The sequence below is a fragment of the Phyllostomus discolor genome, chromosome 8, assembly GCF_004126475.2.
Source record: "Phyllostomus discolor isolate MPI-MPIP mPhyDis1 chromosome 8, mPhyDis1.pri.v3, whole genome shotgun sequence".
NCBI lineage: Eukaryota > Metazoa > Chordata > Mammalia > Chiroptera > Phyllostomidae > Phyllostomus > Phyllostomus discolor.
Window position 1 is genome coordinate 68,551,659 of NC_040910.2, and position 24,401 is coordinate 68,576,059.

At 47.1% G+C, this 24,401-nt stretch overlaps 1 protein-coding gene across 1 annotated transcript; it reads left to right on the top strand.

The window, feature by feature from the left end:
- The first annotated feature begins 2,336 nt into the window (after positions 1-2,336).
- LOC114515183 (myosin-3) lies at positions 2,337-23,478 on the top strand. The gene is made up of 40 exons (XM_028534513.2): positions 2,337-2,417; positions 3,243-3,453; positions 5,223-5,366; positions 5,791-5,947; positions 6,399-6,426; positions 6,801-6,909; positions 7,535-7,627; positions 8,386-8,449; positions 8,529-8,627; positions 9,434-9,537; positions 9,620-9,758; positions 10,179-10,297; positions 10,383-10,532; positions 11,265-11,435; positions 11,532-11,838; positions 11,955-12,025; positions 12,608-12,695; positions 12,775-12,892; positions 13,481-13,604; positions 13,705-13,841; positions 13,926-14,181; positions 14,369-14,611; positions 14,700-14,876; positions 14,987-15,132; positions 15,213-15,303; positions 15,712-16,101; positions 16,205-16,331; positions 17,401-17,519; positions 17,690-17,886; positions 18,245-18,428; positions 19,090-19,255; positions 19,538-19,662; positions 20,185-20,493; positions 20,611-20,814; positions 20,893-21,018; positions 21,897-22,067; positions 22,161-22,265; positions 22,416-22,511; positions 22,618-22,755; positions 23,330-23,478. The coding sequence occupies exons 2-40, from the start codon at positions 3,250-3,252 to the stop codon at positions 23,354-23,356; spliced, it is 5,823 nt and encodes a 1,940-aa protein (XP_028390314.1). The 5' UTR covers positions 2,337-2,417; positions 3,243-3,249; the 3' UTR covers positions 23,357-23,478.
- The last annotated feature ends 923 nt before the right edge of the window (positions 23,479-24,401 follow it).

Here is a 24,401-nt window from a genome sequence, read left to right on the forward strand (position 1 = left end):
TTCCCAACACCTTCCCCTCTCTCTCTCTAAAAAAAGGAAAATTTCAAAGTGACCCATGTTTCTTCTCCCACTCTCTCAAAAAGCCCCTCCAGAAAGAGCTCTCTACCCATGGTCTGCTTGAGTTGTAGCCAGAGACCCTTGCAGTATCCCTTGGCTCCATGGGACTTCTTCATATCTACTCCCACAGGTGACATTTACCTGTCCTGTGGCTGTCCTGATGAGGGCTCCTGAGGAGATGGCCAATGGCACAGCATCCCATAGCAGGCCAGTGGGTTGGCAGCCTTTTCCCACTGGTGCCCCTGGTGGCCACTCACCTTGCCTGGCCTTCATAGAACAGGCACTTAATGAGCATGTTGCTTTGAAGTGAAATTGCCTACATACTAAAAACAATCAACTCATCATTTATAATATTTTTCTTTTGTATCTTCTTGAAGTGCTCTGTATAGATGCCAGCATAGAGTAAGGGTTGAATTAATGTCCCTTCATCATGAGGACCCTCACCTCTTTGAATGGCTCCACAGCTGTGCTTGGTGCAGGTGGAAGGACACAGTCTTTCTTCTCCAGTGAGTACTGTGGACACACAGTTCCATTCAGAATTAACAATTGCAGCATGCCCACTGGCTACTCTTAAAGTCTTGTTCAGGAAAAACGGGAAAAAAAACAAACACAAAGTAGAATGGGAAAGGGCAAAAGCTTCAACTATACCCTTACTCTTCTCTGAGGCTTTCTTTTTCCAAACCTGATTTAGAAACAACCACATTTGTTAGACGCCCCCTCCCACACACACCCTTTCTCTGCAGGCCACCACTGTTCTCCCTGCCCCCATCTAGGCTGGCAGCTGGTCTTTCCTAATTGGTGATGTATCTTAATAACAGCAGGGCCTTAAGCAGCTGTTGCTGTGCATACTGGCTGGTGGAATGGCTCCCCATCATTAATTTACTTATTGGTCTTACTGGTGTTTGAGAAAGAATTAACTTAATAATGATACTAATGAAACAGAAAGTTACGCAGTAAAAGGAAGGCAAAGAAGAGCAGGGCAGAGGCGGGGAGGCAGGGCTGAAAAATTATTATTGTTCCTGTTGCTCTTGGCTTGTCTTATAATCACACAGCTCTGTCCACAACCCTGTGTTGTGACAAAGTCTTACTCAAAACTCCGGAGGATTTGAACTTTTTCTGTTTCATATCATTTTCCTACATGAGGAGATTTCTAAGGTAATCGCTGCCTGTGCTGGAGACCCGGGGCTGGGGCTCACTCTGATGTCCAGGCCCTGGCGCGGCTGCCAGGGGCAGCCAGGCAGGGCCTCCGCCGGCGGGCCGGGCCCTCACAGAGAGGGAAGGAGCACCAGCCCCACGTTCAGAAAAAGGCATCCCAAACTCCCAACGCTCTAGAGTTGTTGGAAAAGTGGTTACGATCCTGCTCATTTCTATATATATACCTTTCCCCTGGCAACAACCACCAAAAAAAAACGTGAGGAAGGAGCTGCTTCTCAGTCTGTGGTGTTGGTCATTCTCTTTCCAAATATAGAAAAGGAATGAGCCATGAGGTTAGCGGGGCCTATAAAAGCCCAGGCCAGCTGCAGCCCCTTTGTAGCTGCTCTTGTGGGTGGAGGTAAGTCACAGCCCCTCCCGCACGGCTGGTGCTTTACCTCCATGGGGCCAAGTGCTGTGCGCCAGGGCCCTTCCTGGCTCCACTAAGAATAGGTAGAGGTGGAGCTACATCTCCCCAGACCCAAATGGCCACCCACACTTTGCCTCCAGCATCCACCGAAGCAGGGATCTTTCAGGCCCTTTTCTTCTCTCCCACTTCCTCATGGGCAGGGTCCCCCATGGGCAGGGTCCCCCTGGACACTCCGTGGACCTCGGCCTATCCCCCATGATCCCATTCTCTCCCTTTGCCTCTCTGAGCAGAGCAGGACACCCTGGGATTCTGTGCCTTTCTCTGTCCTCACCTTTCCCACCTGGGCTGTATGTCTGTCACGGGTCCCGCCCTTTCGCCCAGTATCATCATACCGTCTGGGTGTCAGTTAGCCGATCTTAGAGATTTCTCCCTGACCCAGGCCTGGAACCACAAGCTTTTTAAACAGAAATTCTGTTTTTATTGCCCAATTCTGAATGAGAGGCATTGCAGACTGAAGGACATTACATGGCGAGCTGGTAGGAGCCAGGTTTGTGGCCTTTTACTACATTAATGTCTTCCCTGTGGGCCATGTCCTACTTGATCCTCCAGTTTGTCTCTAGGGTAAGGCTCTTTTTAAGTTATTAGTCCCTTCTCCTTATTTACTTAATTTATCAAGCGCTGATTCGAAGCTGAACCAGACCTGCCAGGACCCAAGTTTTCTTTTTGCGTACTTATTGTAGGTCTGATTTTCCACGGCTGCTGCTGTCTTCTGCTCTTCTCCTGTGGGTGTGTCTCTCAGGTGAGAATTCTGGCCATGTCCCATGGTTGGTGGGCATCTCTAGGTGGTCCCAGGTTACCAGTTCCTCTCATCTCCCCAGGCCCTGCAGGGCACAGAGTCTAAGGGAGCTCAGACAAGGACCAGGGAGGCTGGAGAGGAGCAGAGGAGGCAGCACCTCAGGAGACTTTTCAGTAGGATTCTGGGGTCAAGTGCGGCTTCTAGTTTCACCCACTGAAGGAAGCGCAGCCAGTTTCCTTGTATGAGGAGGTAGCCACCTTGATTCAAAATGATTGAAAAATTCCTTAGCTACTTGCTATTGAGCAGAATCTCTTTGAAGAATGACCTTTATTCTTGAATTTTTATTTATTGGTTTTAGAGGGAGAGCAAGGGGGGAGAGAGAGAGAAAGGGAGAGAGAGGGAGAGAGAGGAAAATAATGATTTGTCATTCCACTTATTATGCATTTATTTGTTAATTCTCATATGTGCTATACCTGGGATTGAACCTGCAACCTTTGTGTATTGAGACGATGCTCTAACCAACTGAGCTACCCAGCCAGGGTGAATGGCCTTTATTTTTTATGGTATTTTAATGCTTTCCTCAGCAATGCCTGGATTTTAAAGAAAGTGAGGTTCTGAGAGAGCTGCACTCACCTCTAGGCCCTTCATCAATCTGAGCCTCAGATGATGGAGGGCAGGGGCTACAACCTTTGCACAGAACAGCCACCCCATAAACGTGGACTTTTTTGAGTTTCCCAGCACTTAAGGCTTATAGGTGGAACTGCTAGGATGAGGGCTGGGGGAGGGACTGGGGGAGGGCTGGACTCACCTGGTGGGTTTACCTTCTAGCTGCACCATGAGTAGCGACACTGAAATGGAAGTGTTCGGCATAGCTGCTCCTTTCCTCCGGAAGTCGGAAAAGGAGAGGATCGAGGCTCAGAACCAGCCCTTTGATGCCAAAACCTACTGTTTTGTGGTCGACTCAAAGGAAGAATATGCCAAGGGGAAAATTAAGAGTACCCAGGACGGGAAGGTCATGGTGGAAACCGAAGACAACCGCGTAAGCCTTGTCCGTGCCCCCAGTCTCTGTAGGTCCACTGTCTCTGTGTCTGCTCCCACAGTGGCCTAGTCCCTGCGTCCCCCCACCCCGGCCCTGGACCTGGTCCCAGCCCCATGTGGCTCTGGCGCTGGAAGGCCTCTCCCAGTGTCACTGTTTGGCTTCCTTGGAGAAAGCAGAGCAAATATTGGCCTCCAGCTGCTGGACGGGAGAAGGCCTGGTTGTGGCTGATCGAGGCAGTTCCTGTTCAGGCGCTTTGTCTCTGCTCACGGCTCTGAGTAGGAGGTGGCTGGCTGGTGCGTCCCAAGGCAGTGCAGCTGGGGGTCCAGCAGAGGAAGACCTCGTTTACAATGCTCTCCCTTGGTAGCTTAGGTTTCCCCCTGATCCTTCCAGCAGTGGCTGTCTAACTGTGGAAGTAAGGAGAGCGGTGAGGGACCCTAGGTGACCACAAGCTCCGTGTGAAACAGCAGCTTCCCCATGTCCTGAAGGCCATGGGCAATGTGCCCACCATGGCGGGGGTCACTGTGGGAGTGCTAGGAGCAATTCTGGACTTCACTAATTTCTGGAATCCAGACCAGAAGAATCTGGAAAGTTCCAAGAAAAGTTAAAAATAAAGGCAGGAAAAAGAAGATGTGAGAGAGAAAAGTAAAAGAAATGACACCCAGCTTTCCCCGGTGGCCGTGCCCAAGCTGGGCATGATGTGAAAAGGCCTTGAACACTCACTGCCCTCCAGGGCGAGTGAGCACTGGCCCACGCAGAGTGGGGCTCTCTGTATATTTAAGTAACGGAGCTAAGATTGGGCTTACAAAGCAGTAGGGAAGATGGAAGCTAGACATAAAGAATGACAATCTGAGACAGTCTCCTCCATTCCCAAGGAGGGCTGGTTACATGGTGTTTTAAGTGAATCTCTGCTTGAAGGCAGGAAAAGGGAGGTTTCCCACTGCCTTGTCCAGAGATGGGACAGGGCTGTGCTTCATCTTCAAGGGAAGTCTCAGCAAGAAAGGAAGTGAGGGCAGGGCCAGGGTGAGGAGGGCGGCTCACACCCCCTGTGCCTGACTGAGGGAGCCTCAGGGCACAGGGCGAGGGATTTTTCCTCCCCAGGGAAGGACAAACACACTGTCTGTGCTTGGAACCACTGTTCTGCCTCATGGGGCCCTTACCTGGGTGTAACACTCTGACCCCAGAGAAGTGGGGAGGGGTTGAGGTGGGGCTAGGTTCTCTTTCACAAGTGTAGGCAGGAGGGCGGTGAAGGGGCAAGATTCAGGGTGGGGGGGCTGGACAACAGCTGCTTTCAGACAGCTCTGAATACAGGTAACTGTGGGTGCCAATCTGCTGCTCCAGTGCCACCTCTTTCTCTTCCATCCCTGCCTCAGGGACCCCCGGGCACCTGTAGGTCTCTGAGTAGATAGGAACAGCCCATCCCCTGTTGAGCAGGGTTTGGGGCCATCTAGTGTTCCCAAGTGGAAACGTTCCTCCTGCACCTGTCCAGCACCATCCCCTGCATCCACCTGCAGAGGCGCTGGGTCCTCATTTCTGTCATCCCTCCCTCCCCTGAGACCCATCACAGAGGAAAAAACTAAAGCCTCGCACGACAGAAACAAATCACACTGTCGCCGCCACTGCCAGCTGCCCTCAACCTTGTCTCCCTCACGTCTTCTCTCTGCTCGCTCCCGCTGATCTCAGCTCACAGGCCTCTTCCTGGGTGGCAGGTGTCTGCAGTGGGCAAACCTCACAGAGAACCTTTGGTAAGCACTGCACTGCTTCCCTTTCAGACCCTGATGGTCAAACCAGAGGATGTGTATGCGATGAACCCACCCAAGTTCGACCGGATCGAGGACATGGCCATGCTTACGCACCTGAACGAGCCGGCTGTGCTGTACAACCTCAAGGACCGCTACACCTCCTGGATGATCTATGTCCGTGCTCACGCTGGCGGTGCTTTCCTGGAGTGTTGGCTGGGCTGGGGGTGCAGATGTTTGTGTGGATGAAAGATTAGTGTTTGACTAAGCTGTTAACCAAAAGAAGGGAAATGGAAAAAAGGGGGAAGGGAAAGACAAAATGCGAGAGATGAATGAGATAGGAAGAAGATAGGCTGGAAGGAGGAGGGCTGGGAGAAGGAAGAGTGAACCTTTTAGGAAAGATAAGCCTTGGGTCTCAGCATTGTCACTCACCAGCTGTATATGCCCTCCTGCCCCCAGCCTCATTTGCCTCACCTATAAATGAAAATTATATCTCCCCTCTTTCAGTAGTATACTGTAAAAAAAGTGGTAAATACAAAAGGCATAAGGTTTTACAGACTCATACATATACACACATATGTATTTTTTTACTCTCCCACAGACTTACTCGGGCCTCTTCTGTGTCACCGTCAATCCCTACAAGTGGCTGCCGGTGTACAACCCCGAGGTGGTGGATGGCTACCGAGGCAAAAAGCGCCAGGAAGCCCCACCCCACATCTTCTCCATCTCTGACAATGCTTATCAGTTCATGCTGACTGGTAGGTTTCCAAGGAGGAGGCCTGGAGTGGTGGAGCAGGTGCTGCACATGGCTCAGAGAAGCGCCCCATGGTCCTGGGCCTGCCTGTCCAGCCTGTGACCTCCATGCAAAGGAGAGGGGGCAAAGCTGCTCAGAGAGGCAGAAAAGAGGCCAGATCCCCAAGCCCCTTGCAAGCCCTCTTGGTTAAACCCTATGAGAGTAACATTTCTATGGGCCAAAAATAGTGCTGACAATTTCATGTGGTTCAACCTAATATAGTCAGAAGCCAGTGGCTAGGTTTAAGCAGGGGCTCAGCCTCTCTGGGTCTCATTCTCAAGCTCCCATCTAGGACTAAACAAACTATCGGGGGGAGAGGGATTGTGCATTGAACTGTGACTGCTTGAGAAATGGGGTAAAAATGGGAAGCTCTTTTTATATTGCCATCAACTCTATTTTATTTTTGCCTTTGGCAGATCGTGAAAACCAGTCCATTCTGATCACGTAAGTTTCCAAGGCATAAAGCAGTTTCATGGCTGTGGCTCCTTGTCCCCATTGCAGAAGGCAAAGGCACCACAACCTCGGTTCTGTGCATTAGGTAGTATTTAGAACAAAGTCTAGAGAGAAAAGGTAGATTGGGGCATGGGCAAGAAGATACATGGAAGGCCCCAGAAAACCGGAAGTGCCCATCCTTGGTCAGCTCAGCTGTGGAGCCCCTCTTGGGCCCTGCCTCTCTGTGGCCTCTCACCCTCGTTCGGTAGATGTGTGTCTGACGTGGCTTAGAGTATGTCCAGGTCTCTGTGTGACATCTTGCAGACATCAGTTACACTAACAGAAGTTGTTTCTTTCCCTCTCTCTCTTTTCATCCCTCCAAATAGCGGAGAATCCGGGGCAGGAAAGACGGTGAACACCAAGAGGGTCATCCAGTACTTTGCAACAATTGCAGCTACTGGAGATCTTGCCAAGAAGAAGGACTCCAAAATGAAGGTATGGAGCCGAGCAAGGCTCACCATGCTCTCACGTCCATCCTTTAACTCCGGATGGGGGAGCGGAGGGAGGCCGTAAATGCTCCCCTTCTTCAAGGAGAGGACAGCAGTCCAGGATTGAAAATCTGCAAGGACAACTAGTGATCTTAGATGATCCCGTATAGAGGACAAGATCCTACCTTTTTTTTTGCAGGGCGGGTAGGTGGAAGGTGGGGGGGTGGAAATAAGGCTCTAAGAAAGGTCAGTTGGGGAGAATCAGAGAGCTGCTTCTTTTACGGCAGAGTCACATCCACCCACTTGAGAGAACTGTAGCCTGTAGTTACCTTTCTAAACAAAAACACTGCAATAGTTAGATGAACCAGACAACCTAACTGACTGGACAATCAAGGAACGGAAGTTTTAAAGGAATGTTAAGTCAAGACACTCAACTATAGCCAAATAAAACAAAAAGGCAAAGGTGTGTTTGAATTAGACTTGCTGTTGGTTTGGTTCATCCTCAGACTGCAGGGTTGGGGGTGGGGGGGGGGGACTGGCTTTGCTGTGACCACCAGGCAAGCGTGGCAGAGCTGGGAAGCATTGCTTACTGTCATCCTGTGGCTTCTTCCTCCCTTGATTTCATGTACTAGGGGACTCTAGAAGACCAAATCATCAGTGCCAACCCGTTGCTGGAGGCTTTCGGGAACGCCAAGACCGTGAGGAACGACAACTCCTCTCGTTTTGTGAGTCTGAGTTCAATTACGCTGGGATTTTATCTGTGGCCTACGATACAGGCAAGGTCTCTGTCCTTAGAGAGGTTACAGTCCAGAGGGCATAGATGGCGAAAGCATGAAACAAAACAACAAGATAGTTTCGGGTAATGAAACATTCACATGGAGTTCAATAAACAGGGCCAGTGATAGAGCAATGGAGGCCAGGGTCTCCTTTAGACAGTGTGGGCAGGGAAGGCCTCTAGGTAGGGGCGGGGTCTGTGAACCGGAGCTCTGAAGGATGGGGAGGGACAAAGGGCAAAGCAAGAGCACAGCCTCTGAAGCAGGGGAAGGCCTGGTCTAGTCGAGGGACCTAAAGAGGAGATGAGTGGGAGCAGAGAGGTGGATGGGGGTGCACCATGAGGTGAAGGAAGAGGCAGAAAGAGACCTGTCATGCAGGCATCTGCAGATCATGAGAAGGAGTTTGGATTTCACTCAGGGAGCCACTGAAGGATTCTTTTGGCAGGGAAGTGATATGCTTTGATTTGTGACTTGAAAAAAGTCAGTCTCTGACTCTGTTGACTGCTTGGGGTGGGGTGGTTTGGAGGCAGAGTGGAATAAAGGGGATGAGGAAAAGGAAGGCATATCAAACTGGTAAGAGAAGAAGGGAGAAAAGGGGAGGGCCTATTTAATTTCAAATTATAGGGAAATAAATCTTCTGTTCACATGATGGAGGCGTCTAGCAGAATAGTTGGAGCCATAGTAAATGCTGGTCTCACTTTCCCTCCAAGGGCAAGTTCATCCGAATCCATTTCGGTACCACTGGGAAGCTGGCCTCTGCAGATATTGAAACTTGTAAGTAGATAATTGAAATCAGATGAGTCTCAGGGTGGTGGGAGCAATTTGGAAGACAGTCCTGTGTTTTTGTTCACAGATCTGCTGGAAAAATCTAGAGTCACCTTCCAGCTGAAGGCTGAGAGAAGTTACCACATCTTCTACCAGATTCTTTCAAACAAGAAGCCTGAGCTCATAGGTGAGCAAGACCCCAGCGGGGTTGGTCACTTCCGCATTTCTGCTCTGACATCGATGGACCAAGTAGGGCATAGGGGACTCCACAGGCAGCAAAGTTTGTTTTCGAAATGAGATGTAGCCCTATTGACAGTGACATGCCAATTTGGGGCGGGGGGACACCAAAACGAATCCAGTTGACGAGATTGAACCATTACTGAATTATCATCGGTTTATGAAAACCTTCCGAACGACTAAGGATTTCATTGTCCTTTAGCGCCCCCTTGTGTCTGACACAGAAACCAACCTTTCACCAAAGCTGAGACCAGGGCAAAATCAGAATACTCCAGACTGTGGATAGTCACCCTGAACTTTGTTCTGCACCTAACAGGGGCCTTATAAATACCGTCTTCCATGCCCTTTGACTGTTTGCTTAGCCTTCTGGTCCCAGGTCTGTAAATAGGCTGCAGCTTTTTAAACCGTGCTTCCCTCAGTGGGAACAGGGGCTCCTGCCTGACCCACACTAAGCCAGTTTCCCTTTTAACTTTTCTGAACCTACACCAATAAGCACCATTTGCATGCAAAGCAAGAGAATTTAAATACTGTATTCTCTCTGGTGTTCCTAGTCTACAATGCATGGGCACAGTCTTCTCTGGACATTTTATATTCAGTCATAGCTTGAGTATCATGAGGCTGTTTAAAAGATTTCTAACTCTCAATTCAACCTGGGCTCCAGCAGCAAAAGTTTCAAACCAGAATACGGGAGCTCAAATCTACGGGGTGGATGTTTTCCTTGCATCTAGGTGACCTCCTCTCACTACTTACTTTCAGAGCTGCTGCTTATTACAACCAACCCTTACGACTACCCCTTCATCAGCCAGGGTGAAATCCTGGTTGCCAGCATTGATGACGCTGAGGAGCTGCTGGCTACAGATGTCAGTAGGACAGAGAGAAAGGGGGGTGCCCGTCCTTGGTCACTGGGGTCAGCCCACTGACATGTTGTTCTTTCAATGCCAGAGTGCCATTGACATTCTGGGCTTCACTCCAGAAGAGAAATCTGGACTCTACAAGTTGACGGGAGCTGTAATGCACTATGGGAACATGAAGTTCAAGCAGAAGCAGCGAGAGGAGCAGGCAGAGCCAGATGGCACCGAAGGTACAAAATCAAAATCACCACAACAGGGTATAAGACAAGGTTGGGTGGGTGTGTTCCACTGAGGTTGTTTGGTGCCTCTTTTGAGGGTGATTAATCTTCCTTCTACCTGGAGAAGTGAACCCTCCAGGGCTCAGACGCCTAATAAGCACTGTTGCACCTGAGTTTGCTGAATCACTAGAGTGGCCCTATTTCAGATGCAATGAGAAATGATCAGGGCTTTCTGGAACCCAGTCTTGCCTTTTCATAAAATCTGTCCTGTTCTCTGAGTGATTTAGCTTCCATTGACCACATATAAACAGTTTATAGATATGAGACAGACTTCACCCAGCTTTGTAACGCCTGGATGACTTTCAAAGTGGTTCTTGTACTTTGCCAAGCATCAGTGGTTTCCCTTTGTAATCATCTTTCTTTTCTTGCTAGTGGCTGACAAGACAGCTTATCTGATGGGCCTGAACTCTTCAGACCTCCTGAAAGCTCTGTGCTTCCCCAGGGTGAAAGTTGGGAATGAGTACGTCACCAAAGGTCAAACTGTGGATCAGGTAAGCGACTACTTCCAGGCCTGGAAGGGACACAGGTACATGATGGCCACTGTCTTCAGACTCATCTGCTGATCTTTCCCAACAGGTCCACCATGCCGTGAATGCCCTTTCCAAATCTGTTTATGAAAAGTTGTTTTTGTGGATGGTCACTCGCATCAACCAGCAACTGGACACGAAGCTACCAAGACAACACTTCATTGGGGTTTTGGACATTGCGGGCTTCGAGATCTTTGAGGTTCATGTGCTTATGCTCGTGTTCTCATGTGGCATTGCACACAGGGACTGGTTTTCACAATTCTGTAGGAAGATGTCAAGGTGGCCAGCATGTCATAATGTCATTATTTTGTAGGAAATCTAGATGGAGGGTGGATCAGATGGAAGAGAATGTGGGGAAGATTTATATTATTTTAAGAGGGGGAATACTTCAGCCAAGTACCATTTTAAAGGATATAGTTCAATGAACAAAAATAATCTCAAATGTAATTACTGACTTAGAGAACAGGCATATGGAGAATTTGATAATAAGCCAATTATGCAATATTTTACATAAATGTCCTATTGGTTCTGGGTTAGAAGCATATAGCTATTCATCAAAGTACATATTTGGTGTCTACCAGATAGAAGACATTCAGGTAAATAAAAAATGAGCTTGTAGTCTATAGAGGAAGATGAGAAGTTTGTAAGGCAAATTGAAAAGTAACTACAAAATAAGGCAGCCTGTGCTCAGTGCACAGGATAGACCCAGACCAGGGGACCTTGGGAGCAGGAAAAGCCCCTTCCTTCCAACTGGAAGTGTGGAGAAGACTGCAAAGAGGAGATGCACTCTAAGCCAGGTGCTGGAGAACGTGACCATATTTGAAAGCATAAATGAGCTGGCTAGAGCCTGAGCAATGAGGATGAAAGTGGATGAATCTTTGATTTTGAAAGAAGTCCAAATTTTCACATGAACATTATATTTTGTTGTTAGTATAACAGCCTGGAGCAGCTGTGCATCAACTTCACCAATGAGAAACTGCAACAGTTTTTCAACCACCACATGTTCGTACTGGAGCAGGAGGAGTACAAGAAGGAAGGCATCGAGTGGACCTTCATTGACTTCGGGATGGACCTGGCTGCCTGCATTGAGCTCATTGAGAAGGTATACTATCCTATCGGTTGGGTGACCTCTCCTCATGTATTCTGCTGTTCACCCCGCAGCTCTTATTTACCTCAAGTGTGCTTTACCTAAATCTAGCCCATGGGCATCTTCTCCATCCTGGAAGAGGAGTGCATGTTCCCCAAGGCCACAGACACCTCCTTCAAGAACAAGCTGTATGACCAGCACCTGGGCAAGTCCAGCAACTTCCAGAAGCCCAAGGTTGTCAAAGGCAGGGCTGAGGCCCACTTCTCGCTGATCCACTATGCGGGCACCGTGGACTACAGTGTCTCCGGCTGGCTGGAGAAGAACAAGGACCCCCTCAATGAGACGGTTGTCGGGCTGTACCAGAAGTCCTCCAACAGGCTCCTGGCACACCTGTATGCCACCTTTGCCACCACGGATGGTAATCGACTCCCCAGAGTGCCCTATAGTTGCACCTCCTCCTACCAGTTCAGTCCATAGGACTGAAAAACCTCCACTGATCTGCTAACAATCATGGGACAATGTTGTTTCTTTCAGCTGACAGTGGAAAGAAGAAAGTTGCCAAGAAGAAGGGCTCTTCCTTCCAAACTGTCTCTGCTCTTTTCAGGGTAAGAAACATACAAATTTATTTGCCTGTAGCTGGTTTAAGTCATTGCACAATGAGCAGTGTAGAGATTCTAAACTTGTTTATGAAAGAACAGTAATGTGGTCTTAACCGGATTCTGTCACTTGGTGAAGCTGAGTGCTGATTTGGTAATACTTAAGTGAGGTCCACCAAACGAAGGAGCAGGACTCAGGCATCACTTTGTACTGTAACTAGCTGCGTCAGCTGGCCTGGGAGGTGAGACCCCTGCACGAACTTTCTGACCTGTCTGAGGGACTCAGGCAGAAGCACCTCATTCATCCAGTGGGGCTGGATACATCTCTTGAGTTAATTTCAGATCAGAGGGCCTTTTCTACTTTGTCTCTGGTTCACTGTGACACAAAGAACTATTATACAGGTTTATTTATTTATTTATTTGCCCACGACTCTAGCCATAGGATTATTAAAAGAATGAGTTAAATAATTTCATTATTCCTTAGAATTCATGATAAGTTTAAAATACACTATATCTTACTTTTCATTACAGTATACCTCTATGTTTATAAAAGTCAATAGTAGGCTATCAAATTTAATCTTTTTCTTTTAGGAAAACCTGAACAAGCTAATGTCAAATTTACGGACTACTCACCCTCACTTCGTGCGCTGTATAATTCCCAACGAAACTAAAACCCCAGGTAGGACACTGACTGGTTTTCTGGGTGTGGTCCATTTGTGGGGGACTGTGTGTGGAGCTGAGGTTCTGGCTTCACCCAGGGGCCATGGAGCACAGCCTCGTGCTGCACCAGCTGCGCTGCAACGGCGTCCTGGAAGGCATCCGCATCTGCCGCAAGGGCTTCCCCAATCGGATTCTCTACGGGGATTTCAAACAAAGGTGTGTCATGAAAAGTTCTGTATGAGTCATTTTTTGTTTTAAATTTTCATTTTTCCTGTTCAATTACAGTTGTCCCATTTTCCTCCTATTACTCTCCCCTGCCCTACCCACCCCCACCTCCCTAGTTCAATCCTCCCCCTCACCATTGTCTTTGCCTTTGGGTCCTTTATATGTGTTCCTCGATGACCTTTCCTCTTTTTTCCCCTGTTGCCTGCCTCCTCCCTCCCTTCTGGTCACTGTCAGTTTTTTCTTTATTTCCATGTCTCTGGTTTATACGATTCTTGATAAGAGCTGCAAGTACTGGAATTTAAGAGTGAGAAATACCATTGAAAAGACCCATTTCAACAGAATAGCTAGGGACTTTGATGTAAAATAACCTACCACTTGGCCACAGTATACATATTGCACATGGCAGAGAAGACCTGGACTAAGAATCCAGAGGCCTTGATTCTAGGCTATTATCCAGCAGTGTGATTATGAGCAAGTTTCTTTCCTTCTCTGGACCTTGGCTTTCTTGCCTGTAGGAAGAGAGACATGAACTAGATGGTTTCCAAGGTCCTCTGATTGTTTCTGTGTCCACATGGGCAGATACCGAGTGCTGAATGCCAGTGCGATCCCCGAGGGACAGTTCATCGACAGTAAGAAAGCTTGTGAAAAGCTGCTGGCATCCATCGATATCGACCACACTCAGTATAAGTTTGGGCACACCAAGGTAATGCATCAGTTCTGACAGATGCTGGCCTTTGGTCCCTCTTAGACTTCTCTAGAACACTGACTCACATCATCTGTCTGCACCCACCCCCCCCACCAAGGTGTTCTTCAAAGCTGGCTTGCTGGGAACACTGGAAGAAATGCGTGATGACCGCCTGGCCAAACTGATCACTCGGACACAAGCAGTGTGCAGAGGGTTTCTCATGCGTGTGGAATTCCAGAAGATGGTTCAGAGAAGGTTGAACAGGGTCTTTATTTAAACATGTGCTTTTTTGAGTAAGTGGGGGCTCTTTCTTAGAAATAACCAATATTTTGTTTTTAGGGAGTCCATTTTCTGCATCCAATACAACATCCGCTCATTCATGAACGTCAAGCACTGGCCCTGGATGAAACTGTTCTTCAAGATCAAGCCCCTGCTGAAGAGTGCGGAAACTGAGAAGGAGATGGCCACCATGAAGGAAGAGTTTCAGAAGACCAAAGACGAACTGGCCAAGTCAGAGGCAAAAAGGAAGGAACTGGAGGAAAAATTGGTGACTCTCGTACAAGAGAAGAATGACTTGCAGCTCCAAGTACAAGCTGTATGTGTTTAGAAACCTTTTTGTTTTCACTTTCCTTCTAGATTTGGTTACTTAAGAAAACTAGAATTTTGGTGGGACTTTTGCTTTTTAGTTTAGATGCCTCATAAAGAACTTCATATATAAGAAAATACTGGAATGTCACAAACCTTATGTCATTAAAAGAAATCATGATTCTTTTTTTTTAAAGGAGAGTGAAAACTTGTTGGATGCTGAGGAAAGATGTGATCAACTGATCAAAGCCAAGTTCCAGCTGGAGGCTAAAATTAAGGAGGTGACTGAGAGAGCTGAGGATGAGGAAGAGATCAACGCTGAGCTGACGGCCAAGAAGCGGAAACTGGAAGACGAATGTTCAGAACTGAAGAAAGACATTGATGACCTTGAGCTGACACTGGCCAAGGTTGAAAAGGAAAAGCATGCCACAGAAAACAAGGTACTCTCTTTCTGGGCCTTTCTAGCTTGATGTTGTCATTGCAAACCAAATTGTATTGCCTTTACAATTGCTTGTGACTTCTTCTTAGGTTAAAAACCTTACTGAGGAGCTCGCTGGGTTGGATGAAACAATTGCAAAGTTAACCAGGGAGAAGAAGGCCCTCCAAGAGGCCCATCAGCAGGCCCTGGATGATCTCCAAGCTGAAGAAGACAAAGTCAATTCTTTGAGTAAAATCAAGAGCAAACTGGAACAGCAAGTCGATGACGTAAGTAAATGCTGTTAGTTGACAGTCTTAGGACTTCTGGGTTAGAAGAGACTCCCAAAATCCTCTATTGCAAAGCATTTGTTTTCAAAAGGAAACCACGTCTTTTGCAGCTGGAAAGCTCCCTAGAACAAGAAAAGAAGCTCCGTGTAGACCTGGAAAGGAACAAAAGGAAGCTTGAGGGAGACTTGAAGCTTGCCCATGAGTCCATATTAGATCTGGAGAATGATAAGCAACAGCTGGATGAAAGGCTCAAGAAGTATGCTCTAAGACCACTGATTTCAATTTTGCAAGTTACTGGGTATTTTTTCTTCATACATTCTACATTTTCCTTCACAGGAAGGACTTTGAATATAGTCAACTGCAGAGCAAAGTGGAAGATGAGCAGACTCTGGGGCTTCAGTTTCAGAAGAAAATCAAAGAGCTACAGGTAGGAGGTGTTTTGGGTTTTTCTTTTACATGTGGGTTGCTCACCATGGGCTGGGTTCTCTGTGCTATAAGCCAATGTGAGCCAGTGGGCAGCACCATGGGTCTGCCTCCTCAGTGGCTTCCTTTCTGCTAGGCTGACAGAGCAGTGTGAATAATTTTTTAATATAATTTAAAATAAAATGTATATTTGAATTATTTTGAGTCAACCTTTCTTTGAATGGACAACATCCTGGGTTGATCACTGCAGGGTAATGATCATGTTGGTGCAGGAAAAAGTCATAGCAAAGGAGATTAGCAATACTCATATTTCTCTGGGAGAAGTCCCAGGGTTGGCTTGTTTAATATGAATGGAAACTAGCTTGTTTTTGACATTCAGAGCAAGTCACTCTGGGGGTGATTGGCTCTACAGGCTCGAATTGAGGAGCTGGAGGAAGAGATTGAGGCTGAGAGGGCAACTCGAGCAAAGACAGAGAAACAGCGCAGTGACTATGCCCGAGAACTGGAGGAGCTGAGCGAGCGGCTGGAGGAGGCGGGAGGTGTCACCTCCACCCAGATAGAGCTGAACAAAAAGCGGGAGGCCGAGTTCCTGAAACTGCGCAGGGACCTGGAGGAGGCCACCCTGCAGCACGAAGCCACGGTGGCTGCCCTGAGGAAGAAGCATGGGGATAGTGTGGCTGAGCTTGCAGAGCAGATAGACAACCTGCAGAGGGTCAAGCAGAAGCTGGAGAAGGAGAAGAGCGAGTTCAAGTTGGAGATCGACGATCTCTCTAGCAACGTGGAGAGTGTGTCAAAATCCAAGGTATTTGGGCAGAATGGGGCTCACAACTTGAAATTCAATAGACCTTTTGGGTCATTCAAATCTCAGCACTGACTTAATTTTCTTCTCTTTCTCAATCCTTTAGGCAAATCTGGAAAAAATATGTCGAACTCTGGAGGATCAGTTAAGTGAGGCCAGGGGCAAGAATGAGGAGATTCAGAGGACCCTGAGTGAACTGACGACACAGAAGTCTCGTCTTCAGACTGAGGCTGGTAAGTGATGGGACATGGGGGGAGGCAACACCTCATGGATCCCTAAGAGGACCAATTGGTCAAAACTAAAGGGCACTATTTGTTTGGGGAAGAATTTCTACTAAAGCACGTTTTTAGGAGAGAAACCATTAGAATATCCCAGAAAAAGAGCCTTTCAAAATATCCTGAAGGAGACGGACACTGAGAATTTAGTAACAAGACAGAAAGAAGGAGACTAGATAGAGAAGCGCCTCAAAGTGTCACCTGGCTCTAACTCTCTGAATTAATGTGACCGTGCCTCAGAAGAGTCTGAAAGGCAGGACTCATCCTTGAAACCAAATCCCCATGGCCCTTCTCCTTGCTGTGCATGTTTCCAGATTGTCTACAGTCCAGACAATAAAGAAAAGAACATGGCCAATTTGTACAGTCCCTTGGTGTGTAATAAGAATATTGGGGAACATTATTTTATTTGGGGCTTCCACTTAGAAATGTGGTTTCACCCAGTGCTGGTCCTGCAGCCCCTCATCGTCACTGGTGCATCCATCCTTTGCTAGCAGCCACAACCAAGACAATGAAGACAAGAAGTTTAGTTGCCCTTCCAAAATAATCTTGGTGTGAGAAAGAGTCCTAAAGCCTGTCATCCCCACCTTTTTCTCTCCTACCTCCACATAAGCACGTAAACCTGAACTCACCATATTCACCCAAGGGTTCATGTTCTGATTATTAGAGATATCAAGTCTTTGGAAAGCATGTTTTCTCTTGATGATGAATCAACAAGCAGCTGGAAACACCAACCACTGGAAGGTCTGGGGGAGTTTTTAGGTGTTCTTGGTCATGTTTACATTTACAATTGTCCTCATGGGTTTTATTGACAAAAGCCATTCCACAGTTCTAGTCATTTACGGCAATATTTATGAGGTTGTGCTTTCACTTTCTTTCTCGAGGACTCATTCCTTTACCCCTAAGAAAGGACCATACCTCATAATTTGCTCTCTCCCCCGATCTTAGCACAGAACCTCACACACAGTAGGAGTTTGGTAAACAAATGAATTCATGGATGAATTAATAAAACGTTTCTTTCTGGACACAGGTGAACTGAGTCGTCAACTGGAGGAAAAGGAAAGTATAGTATCCCAACTTTCTAGGAGCAAGCAAGCATTCACCCAGCAAATAGAGGAGCTCAAGAGGCAGTTGGAGGAAGAGAGCAAGGTGCGTCCCCTGAGGGAGTGCTTCTGTGGTCTGATTTTCAAGCACTACCCACAGGACAGGGCAACTTCACTCATTAGGTGATGATAAGAGGAGAGTACTTGGATTGCATCATGCACATGGCATTAAAATAGTAATCCCCTGGGGACTGTCCCCTTTCTTGATGTTTTCAGGCTAAGAACGCCCTGGCCCATGCCCTACAATCCTCCCGCCACGACTGTGACCTGCTGAGGGAACAGTATGAGGAGGAGCAGGAAGCCAAGGCTGAGCTGCAGAGGGCGCTGTCCAAGGCCAACAGTGAGGTTGCCCAGTGGAGGACCAAGTATGAGACCGACGCCATCCAGCGCACAGAGGAGCTGGAGGAAGCCAAGTGAGCAACTCTATTTACCTTTAATGATCACATGGTAAAGGGCATTGACTTGAGAACTACTTGGGAATAAGCTTGTTTTGTGACTAGATGTTTCCCCATCCCATGTCTTTTAATGCAGTGCTGTGCCATTGGAGGGACCTGGCCTTAGCACATTTCCTTAAGATAGACAACTTTGATCTTGGTTAGAGACAAGGCAGGTTGTTGATTATTGATTTTTTAGCAGCCAGGAAATTCTCCTGGGCTTATGAAAACAAATGGGCATTTGAATCATAAGGTTAGTGATTCCAACATAATGAATAGTGATGTTCAAGAGGATTGAAACTTAAATAGCATCTGCTTCTCTTTCATATTCTTCAAGGAAAAAACTTGCTCAGCGCCTTCAGGATTCTGAGGAGCAGGTGGAGGCAGTGAATGCGAAATGTGCTTCCTTGGAGAAGACCAAGCAGAGGCTGCAAGGGGAGGTCGAGGATCTGATGGTTGATGTGGAGAGAGCCAACTCCATGGCAGCGGCTTTAGACAAGAAGCAGAGGAACTTTGACAAGGTGTGGGGTTGGCTTCACGCTGGCTGACTGCTGTGATGTGGGGAGTACTTTGTAGTCATGGAAGGAGGATACTCGGTCCCCGTCCTGCTGCACACCAGCACTGTTAGCTTGGGCAACTCCTTGGACTTCACTGACCTGTAGTCTCCTCATTTGTGAAATGAAATGGGAATGGGATAGGGGTGCAAGTTCGTTTCAAACATTGTCAGCGGGGACAAGCCCATTTCTACAATGTTATTCATCCCCAAACATTTTTCCTCCCCCATGCTGCTGGTCTATCTGGATGGCTGACATGCACAAATATAACTTGGGTCCCATAGAGCTTTCTGGGAGTCCCCCTTTTGGTGTGGCAGATAGGCTTACTTGAACCAAAGTTTTAATGAAATATTTTAAAATATAGGGTCATTTTTATATTAGGAAAGGGACAGTTATCCCCAGCTAATTCCTTCTCACAGGATCCATTTGCTTTTTGGAGACAGTTGTTACTGATCAATCATGGATTTTGAGTAAATTTACAGACCAAAATTCTGGCTAGTCCATTAATCAAGAACAAGGAGCTAGGCAAGAGACAAACTCCGAGGATTTCCTTTAATGGTTCTATTTGGTTAGAAGCTTGGAAAAAGAGTGCTAATAAGTGGTGGTAACTTCTCTTGTGGTGTTTCAGGTGCTAGCCGAATGGAAAACCAAGTGTGAGGAGAGCCAGGCAGAGCTGGAGGCATCTCTGAAGGAGTCCCGCTCCCTGAGCACTGAACTCTTCAAACTGAAAAATGCCTATGAAGAAGCCTTAGACCAACTTGAAACCGTGAAACGAGAAAATAAGAACTTGGAACGTAAGCAGTTTTAAAGCATCTGAAATCCCCTTCCCAGTACGAGAGGGTGTGACTTCAGGCTCAAATTCCTGCCACCCATGTGCATTAACACATGCACAGAAATGTTCATCATCTGAAGGGTTACTATATTTTTTGAGTCTTTCTCTATACAGTATCTTATCTCTAGGAAACAGCACCCTTACAATGATAATAAACTCATTAAAAAGGATTCAGCTGATGCCTATGATGCCTGGAAACCTGTGCAGAGGTGTTCAAATGCAGCTGTAACTTTCTTCTTTGCAGAAGAGATAGCAGATCTCACAGAACAAATTGCTGAAAATGGTAAAACCATCCACGAACTGGAGAAATCAAGAAAGCAGATCGAGCTGGAAAAGGCTGATGTCCAGCTGGCTCTTGAGGAAGCAGAGGTGAGCAGGGTGCTAGGGAGGTGGCGTTGGCAGGAACAGAGGCGGTCCTGTTGCAGCTGCACCCCAGGAGGCAAGCTGGCTCCACTCTGTTTTCATTTTTGCCTCTTTAAAAAGCACAGTCCCAAAGCCTGCTCCTTTCCTATCAAACAGTGTAACTGTGAGGTTGAATGAGATGATACTGTAATTTGTCTTAAATTTATTGGAAAAAATCAATATACTACAATAGGTCTAAAAATGAGATTTTATAAAATCTTAGATGAATTAAAAATATTCATAGGGTGTTTTACTCCTAAGAAATGTGATTATTTAAATGTTATTATTTCTTGATAGTATAATCTAAACAAATAGCAATGAAACATTTTTTTCTGCACTGAAGATAAATTAGGGATTTGCTTTTTAAAGATGGTTCTGAATTGCAGAATTAGAGTTATGAATATTCCTTTGATGCTTTATTACCCTGTAGGGCAGTGTAGCAGGTTCTTTACCATCACTGATGCTATTTCTGTTTTTTGTTCTTTAAAGGCTGCACTTGAACATGAAGAAGCCAAGATCCTTCGAATCCAGCTGGAATTAACACAAATGAAATCAGAAATCGATAGAAAAATTGCTGAGAAAGATGAAGAGACTGAGCAGCTGAAGAGAAACTACCAGAGAACAGTAGAGATGATGCAGAGCGCCCTGGACGCCGAGGTGCGGAGCAGGAACGAGGCCATCAGGATTAAGAAGAAGATGGAGGGGGATCTGAATGAAATTGAGATCCAGCTGAGCCACGCCAACCGCCAGGCTGCAGAGACCCTGAAGCACCTTAGGAGTGTCCAGGGCCAGCTGAAGGTTTGAGATAACTCCCTGGTGGGAAACCTCTCCCGGCCTCAAGCACTCAAAGTCATTAACTAGGCTTATGGTCCTAAAGCCTGAATTTCAGCTAGACTTCCTTTTTCCTCTGGACAGGATACCCAGCTACACCTGGATGACGCTCTCCGGGGCCAGGAGGACCTGAAGGAGCAGCTGGCCATCGTGGAGCGCAGAGCCAACCTGCTGCAGGCCGAGGTGGAGGAGCTGCGTGCATCTCTGGAGCAGACGGAGAGGGCTCGGAAGCTGGCTGAACAGGAGCTGCTGGACTCCAACGAGAGAGTGCAGCTGCTGCACACCCAGGTGGGGAACCAGGAGGCCGGGAGGAAGGGTTTCAGCCTCAGACTGCCTTGTCAACAATACCTGTGCCTCTCCCCCTAGAACACTAGCCTCATCCACACCAAGAAGAAGCTGGAGACAGACCTCATGCAGCTGCAGAGCGAGGTGGAAGATGCCAGCAGGGATGCCAGGAATGCGGAAGAGAAAGCAAAGAAGGCCATCACTGATGTATGGCATTTCCTTCCTGCTCCTGTGCAGCTGCCTAGACTGTGTGTCATTAAAGCCCCCAGCCCTTTCCCAACCCTGACACAGTTCCCGCTGGCCAGGTTGGAGCCTCCCGCAGGGCACACATGGTGTGCGCTGCTGCCCACTCCCCTTGAAGTCAGTGTGGCCCCTCATGCACATTTAAAAGGTAGCTATGAGAAATAAGGGAGCATAGGAAAAACAGACTGGGATGGCTTACATTCTGTTTTATGCCCATGGGAAGTTGTGCTCTTCTTTCCTTCAACATATGGTTTATTCTAAACCATCAGATGTCAGTATCCCACCAAAATTTACCTCACATGAAGCCAGCTTTGCTCCCAGGAGCACCTAACCTTTCTGGGTCTCAGACATCTTCTCCAGCAGCTATGGTGCCCACAGTGCCATCAGCTGCCTGATAGAGAACATTACCTTGCAACTAGTTTGCTGTCCTGCCCATTCATGCTCACTTTCTAGAGGCCTTCCTTAATCTCACTATCTCCAAACCTGTGATGCTAGGCATCAAATCAGTCTTCTCTAGGTCTCAGGTTCCTTTGAAGAAATATATTGGTGATCATGGAGATAACAAAAGAAACAATTTTCTTAAATGGACTGAGTTCCAAGGAGTCCAGTTTAAGAAAAGGAAGAAACCATTTCCCATCAAGTCCTTGAAAGTTTCCTTTTTTAGGTTCTTTTCTGTGCCCAGTGTAGCTCATTTCACATTCCCCTGTGGAAGGATGTTCTCACTCATCTCACCTACTGTCCTTTTTCTGTAGCTGGGCTCTGGTCCTCCTGTTACCCAGGTTTCAACAGCTCCAAGGCACTTAATCCTTGCCTGCTCTTAGTGGGTATGATTTGCTTTTCAGGCGGCCATGATGGCTGAGGAGCTGAAGAAGGAGCAGGACACCAGTGCCCACCTGGAGCGGATGAAGAAGAACCTGGAGCAGACGGTGAAGGACCTGCAGCACCGTCTGGATGAGGCTGAGCAGCTGGCCCTGAAGGGCGGGAAGAAGCAGATCCAGAAACTGGAGACACGGGTACTTGCAGGAAGGACTCTAGCATAAACAGAGCTCTTCAGCTTCTCCTGTTGGTGCTACAGCCCCAGACTAACTTCCCAACTGTGTCCCCAGATCCGAGAGCTGGAGTTTGAACTTGAAGGGGAGCAGAAGAAGAACACCGAGTCTGTCAAGGGCCTGAGGAAGTATGAGCGGCGGGTCAAGGAGTTAACTTACCAGGTAAGTGGAAAGAAAACTGGAGATGTGTTTTCTCTCTAAAGTGTGAACGCCACCTTGGGGTCTCTCTTCCGACAACAGGATGACACATTTTAGCACCAGAAAATTGGCCAGACCTCATGAAACTCTACATTCCCATGTTCTCATTTTTAGAGTGAAGAGGACAGGAAGAATGTGCTGAGATTACAGGACCTGGTGGATAAACTTCAAGTGAAAGTCAAGTCCTACAAGAGGCAGGCTGAGGAGGCTGTGAGTCAGACATGTTTGTGATTAGAACAGCAGCCTGGTCTGTCTCATGGTGAGCTCTAAGAGGGGGTGCATGCTGATCTCACCTGCCTGGGCTCTTTGGTTTTAGGATGAACAAGCCAATGCTCATCTCACCAAATTCCGAAAAGCTCAGCATGAGCTCGAGGAGGCTGAAGAACGTGCTGACATTGCTGAATCTCAAGTCAATAAGCTTCGTGCTAAGACCCGAGACTTCACCTCCAGCAGGGTAGGTGCTTCCTGCTGGAACTTGATGGAGAACAGCAGATGTGGGCTGGACTTGCAGCTCCCTGGACAATCTGGGGAGAACCCAGTGTGATGTAGATGTTTATGAAATAGAAGGAACCTTAGAGAACCATCAGCTTTAGAACTGGTCCATCCTGGGCTCAGAAAGGGAAGGGATTTTGCTTAAGGTCACTTAGTTGAGAACAGCCCTGCTAGAACCCAGGCCTGTTAAGTCATAATGAAAGACAAACACTGTTCTGTGAAGGAATGAACAGTTCCCACTGAGACCTGTCAAGCACCGTCTACTGGTACTGTTTCAGTCACTCTGCATGTAAATAGGTACTTGCGGGTAGGAAGCCCCAGTGTATGGGGCTAGTTCTCTCTGGGTGCCAGTTTTTCATGTTATGGGTGAGTTTCTCCATATATGCAATTGTGCATTCTCCTGAGATCCAAAAAAATATCCCATGTCCTACTGAAACATAAAAGCAGGCAGCTCCCTGATGCTTTCCAGGAGAGGGAGCTGGAGGAAATGTGTCTCTGTCATATGACATAACTAAAAATGCCCACTGTCTTTGCAGATGGTGGTCCATGAGAGTGAAGAGTGAGCGATCCTCTTCTGGGACAGGACAGAAAATATGCAAAATGTATATTTTCATGGTTCCTGACCATTTTACTTAATTTCCACCTAACTGCTTTTCACATGCAATAAACTTTGTTTTGAATTTGGGACTGTTTCATTGTTTCCTCCTGCCTGTGGGGAAATGGTTCATTGTTTGGAGATTTTAATGCCTAATGTTGAAATCTCAGTAAGCAGATGGCTTGATAAATTCAACTGGTGTGTACACATGAGAATAGGGAGAGATCACTCTTGATTTAAATTTGAGATGAGATCAGAAAGAAAAAATACTCCTAGGTTAACCACTGCTTTGTCAGGGAGAAGAGAGGAGGAGTTTGTCAAGAGTAATCTCAATATGGTATGAGGGGAACGCAAGTTGAATAGTTTATAAGGCAGGGGATACCCACCCCCAATTCTATAAGAGAACCTCTGAAATGTCTGTTGGGCAAACAAGCACTATGCCAACTCTTAGAAATACACAAATGAAGGACATAAATGAATAATCTGCCACTGAGTCCTTGGTTCAGTCTACACTATTTCAAAGCCACACAATAGAAAATCTTACACCTTACCCAGGGTAAACCTGTCTTCTCCTTAAAGACAAAATGTGGCAGGATGTCAAAATAACCCTCTGGCTGATCTGCTACCTGAACTAGCATCTACTAACCTGGGATCACTTGTTGTCACAATTAAACTTATCAGAAATAGTTGTGAGTTCCCCTCTTTTTCTTATTCTAGAAGATTAAGAGATGACCAGGTTGACTCTATGAGAATTAAAGACCCAGGGGAGTTTTCTTCAGCACCCAGCACCAAGTTCAGCACTTGCTGGATCTGTCATTTATAGAAAGGGAGCCACTACTGACGTTAGATTTGGCCTATCAGTGATTTCAGATAATTCTGTCTCAAAAATCACATTTTTTAAACTTGTTTTCAATACTTCATGGCAACACTGTGACTAAAATGTGGCATGTCCTTCTGGGGTGGCTGTCCCTAAGAGAAAATCACAGATATAAGAACAGGTCTGACCCAGGCCT

What these genes read in the sequence shown, in the direction of transcription:
- LOC114515183 (XM_028534513.2), top strand. Translation starts at nt 3,250, where the DNA reads ATGAGTAGCGACACTGAAATGGAAGTGTTCGGCATAGCTGCTCCTTTC. An exon ending in CTGTCTCTGCTCTTTTCAGG is followed by an intron (nt 12,026 to 12,607) that starts GTAAGAAACATA and finishes TTTTTCTTTTAG; the next exon opens with GAAAACCTGAACAAGCTAAT. An exon ending in TACGGGGATTTCAAACAAAG is followed by an intron (nt 12,893 to 13,480) that starts GTGTGTCATGAA and finishes CCACATGGGCAG; the next exon opens with ATACCGAGTGCTGAATGCCA.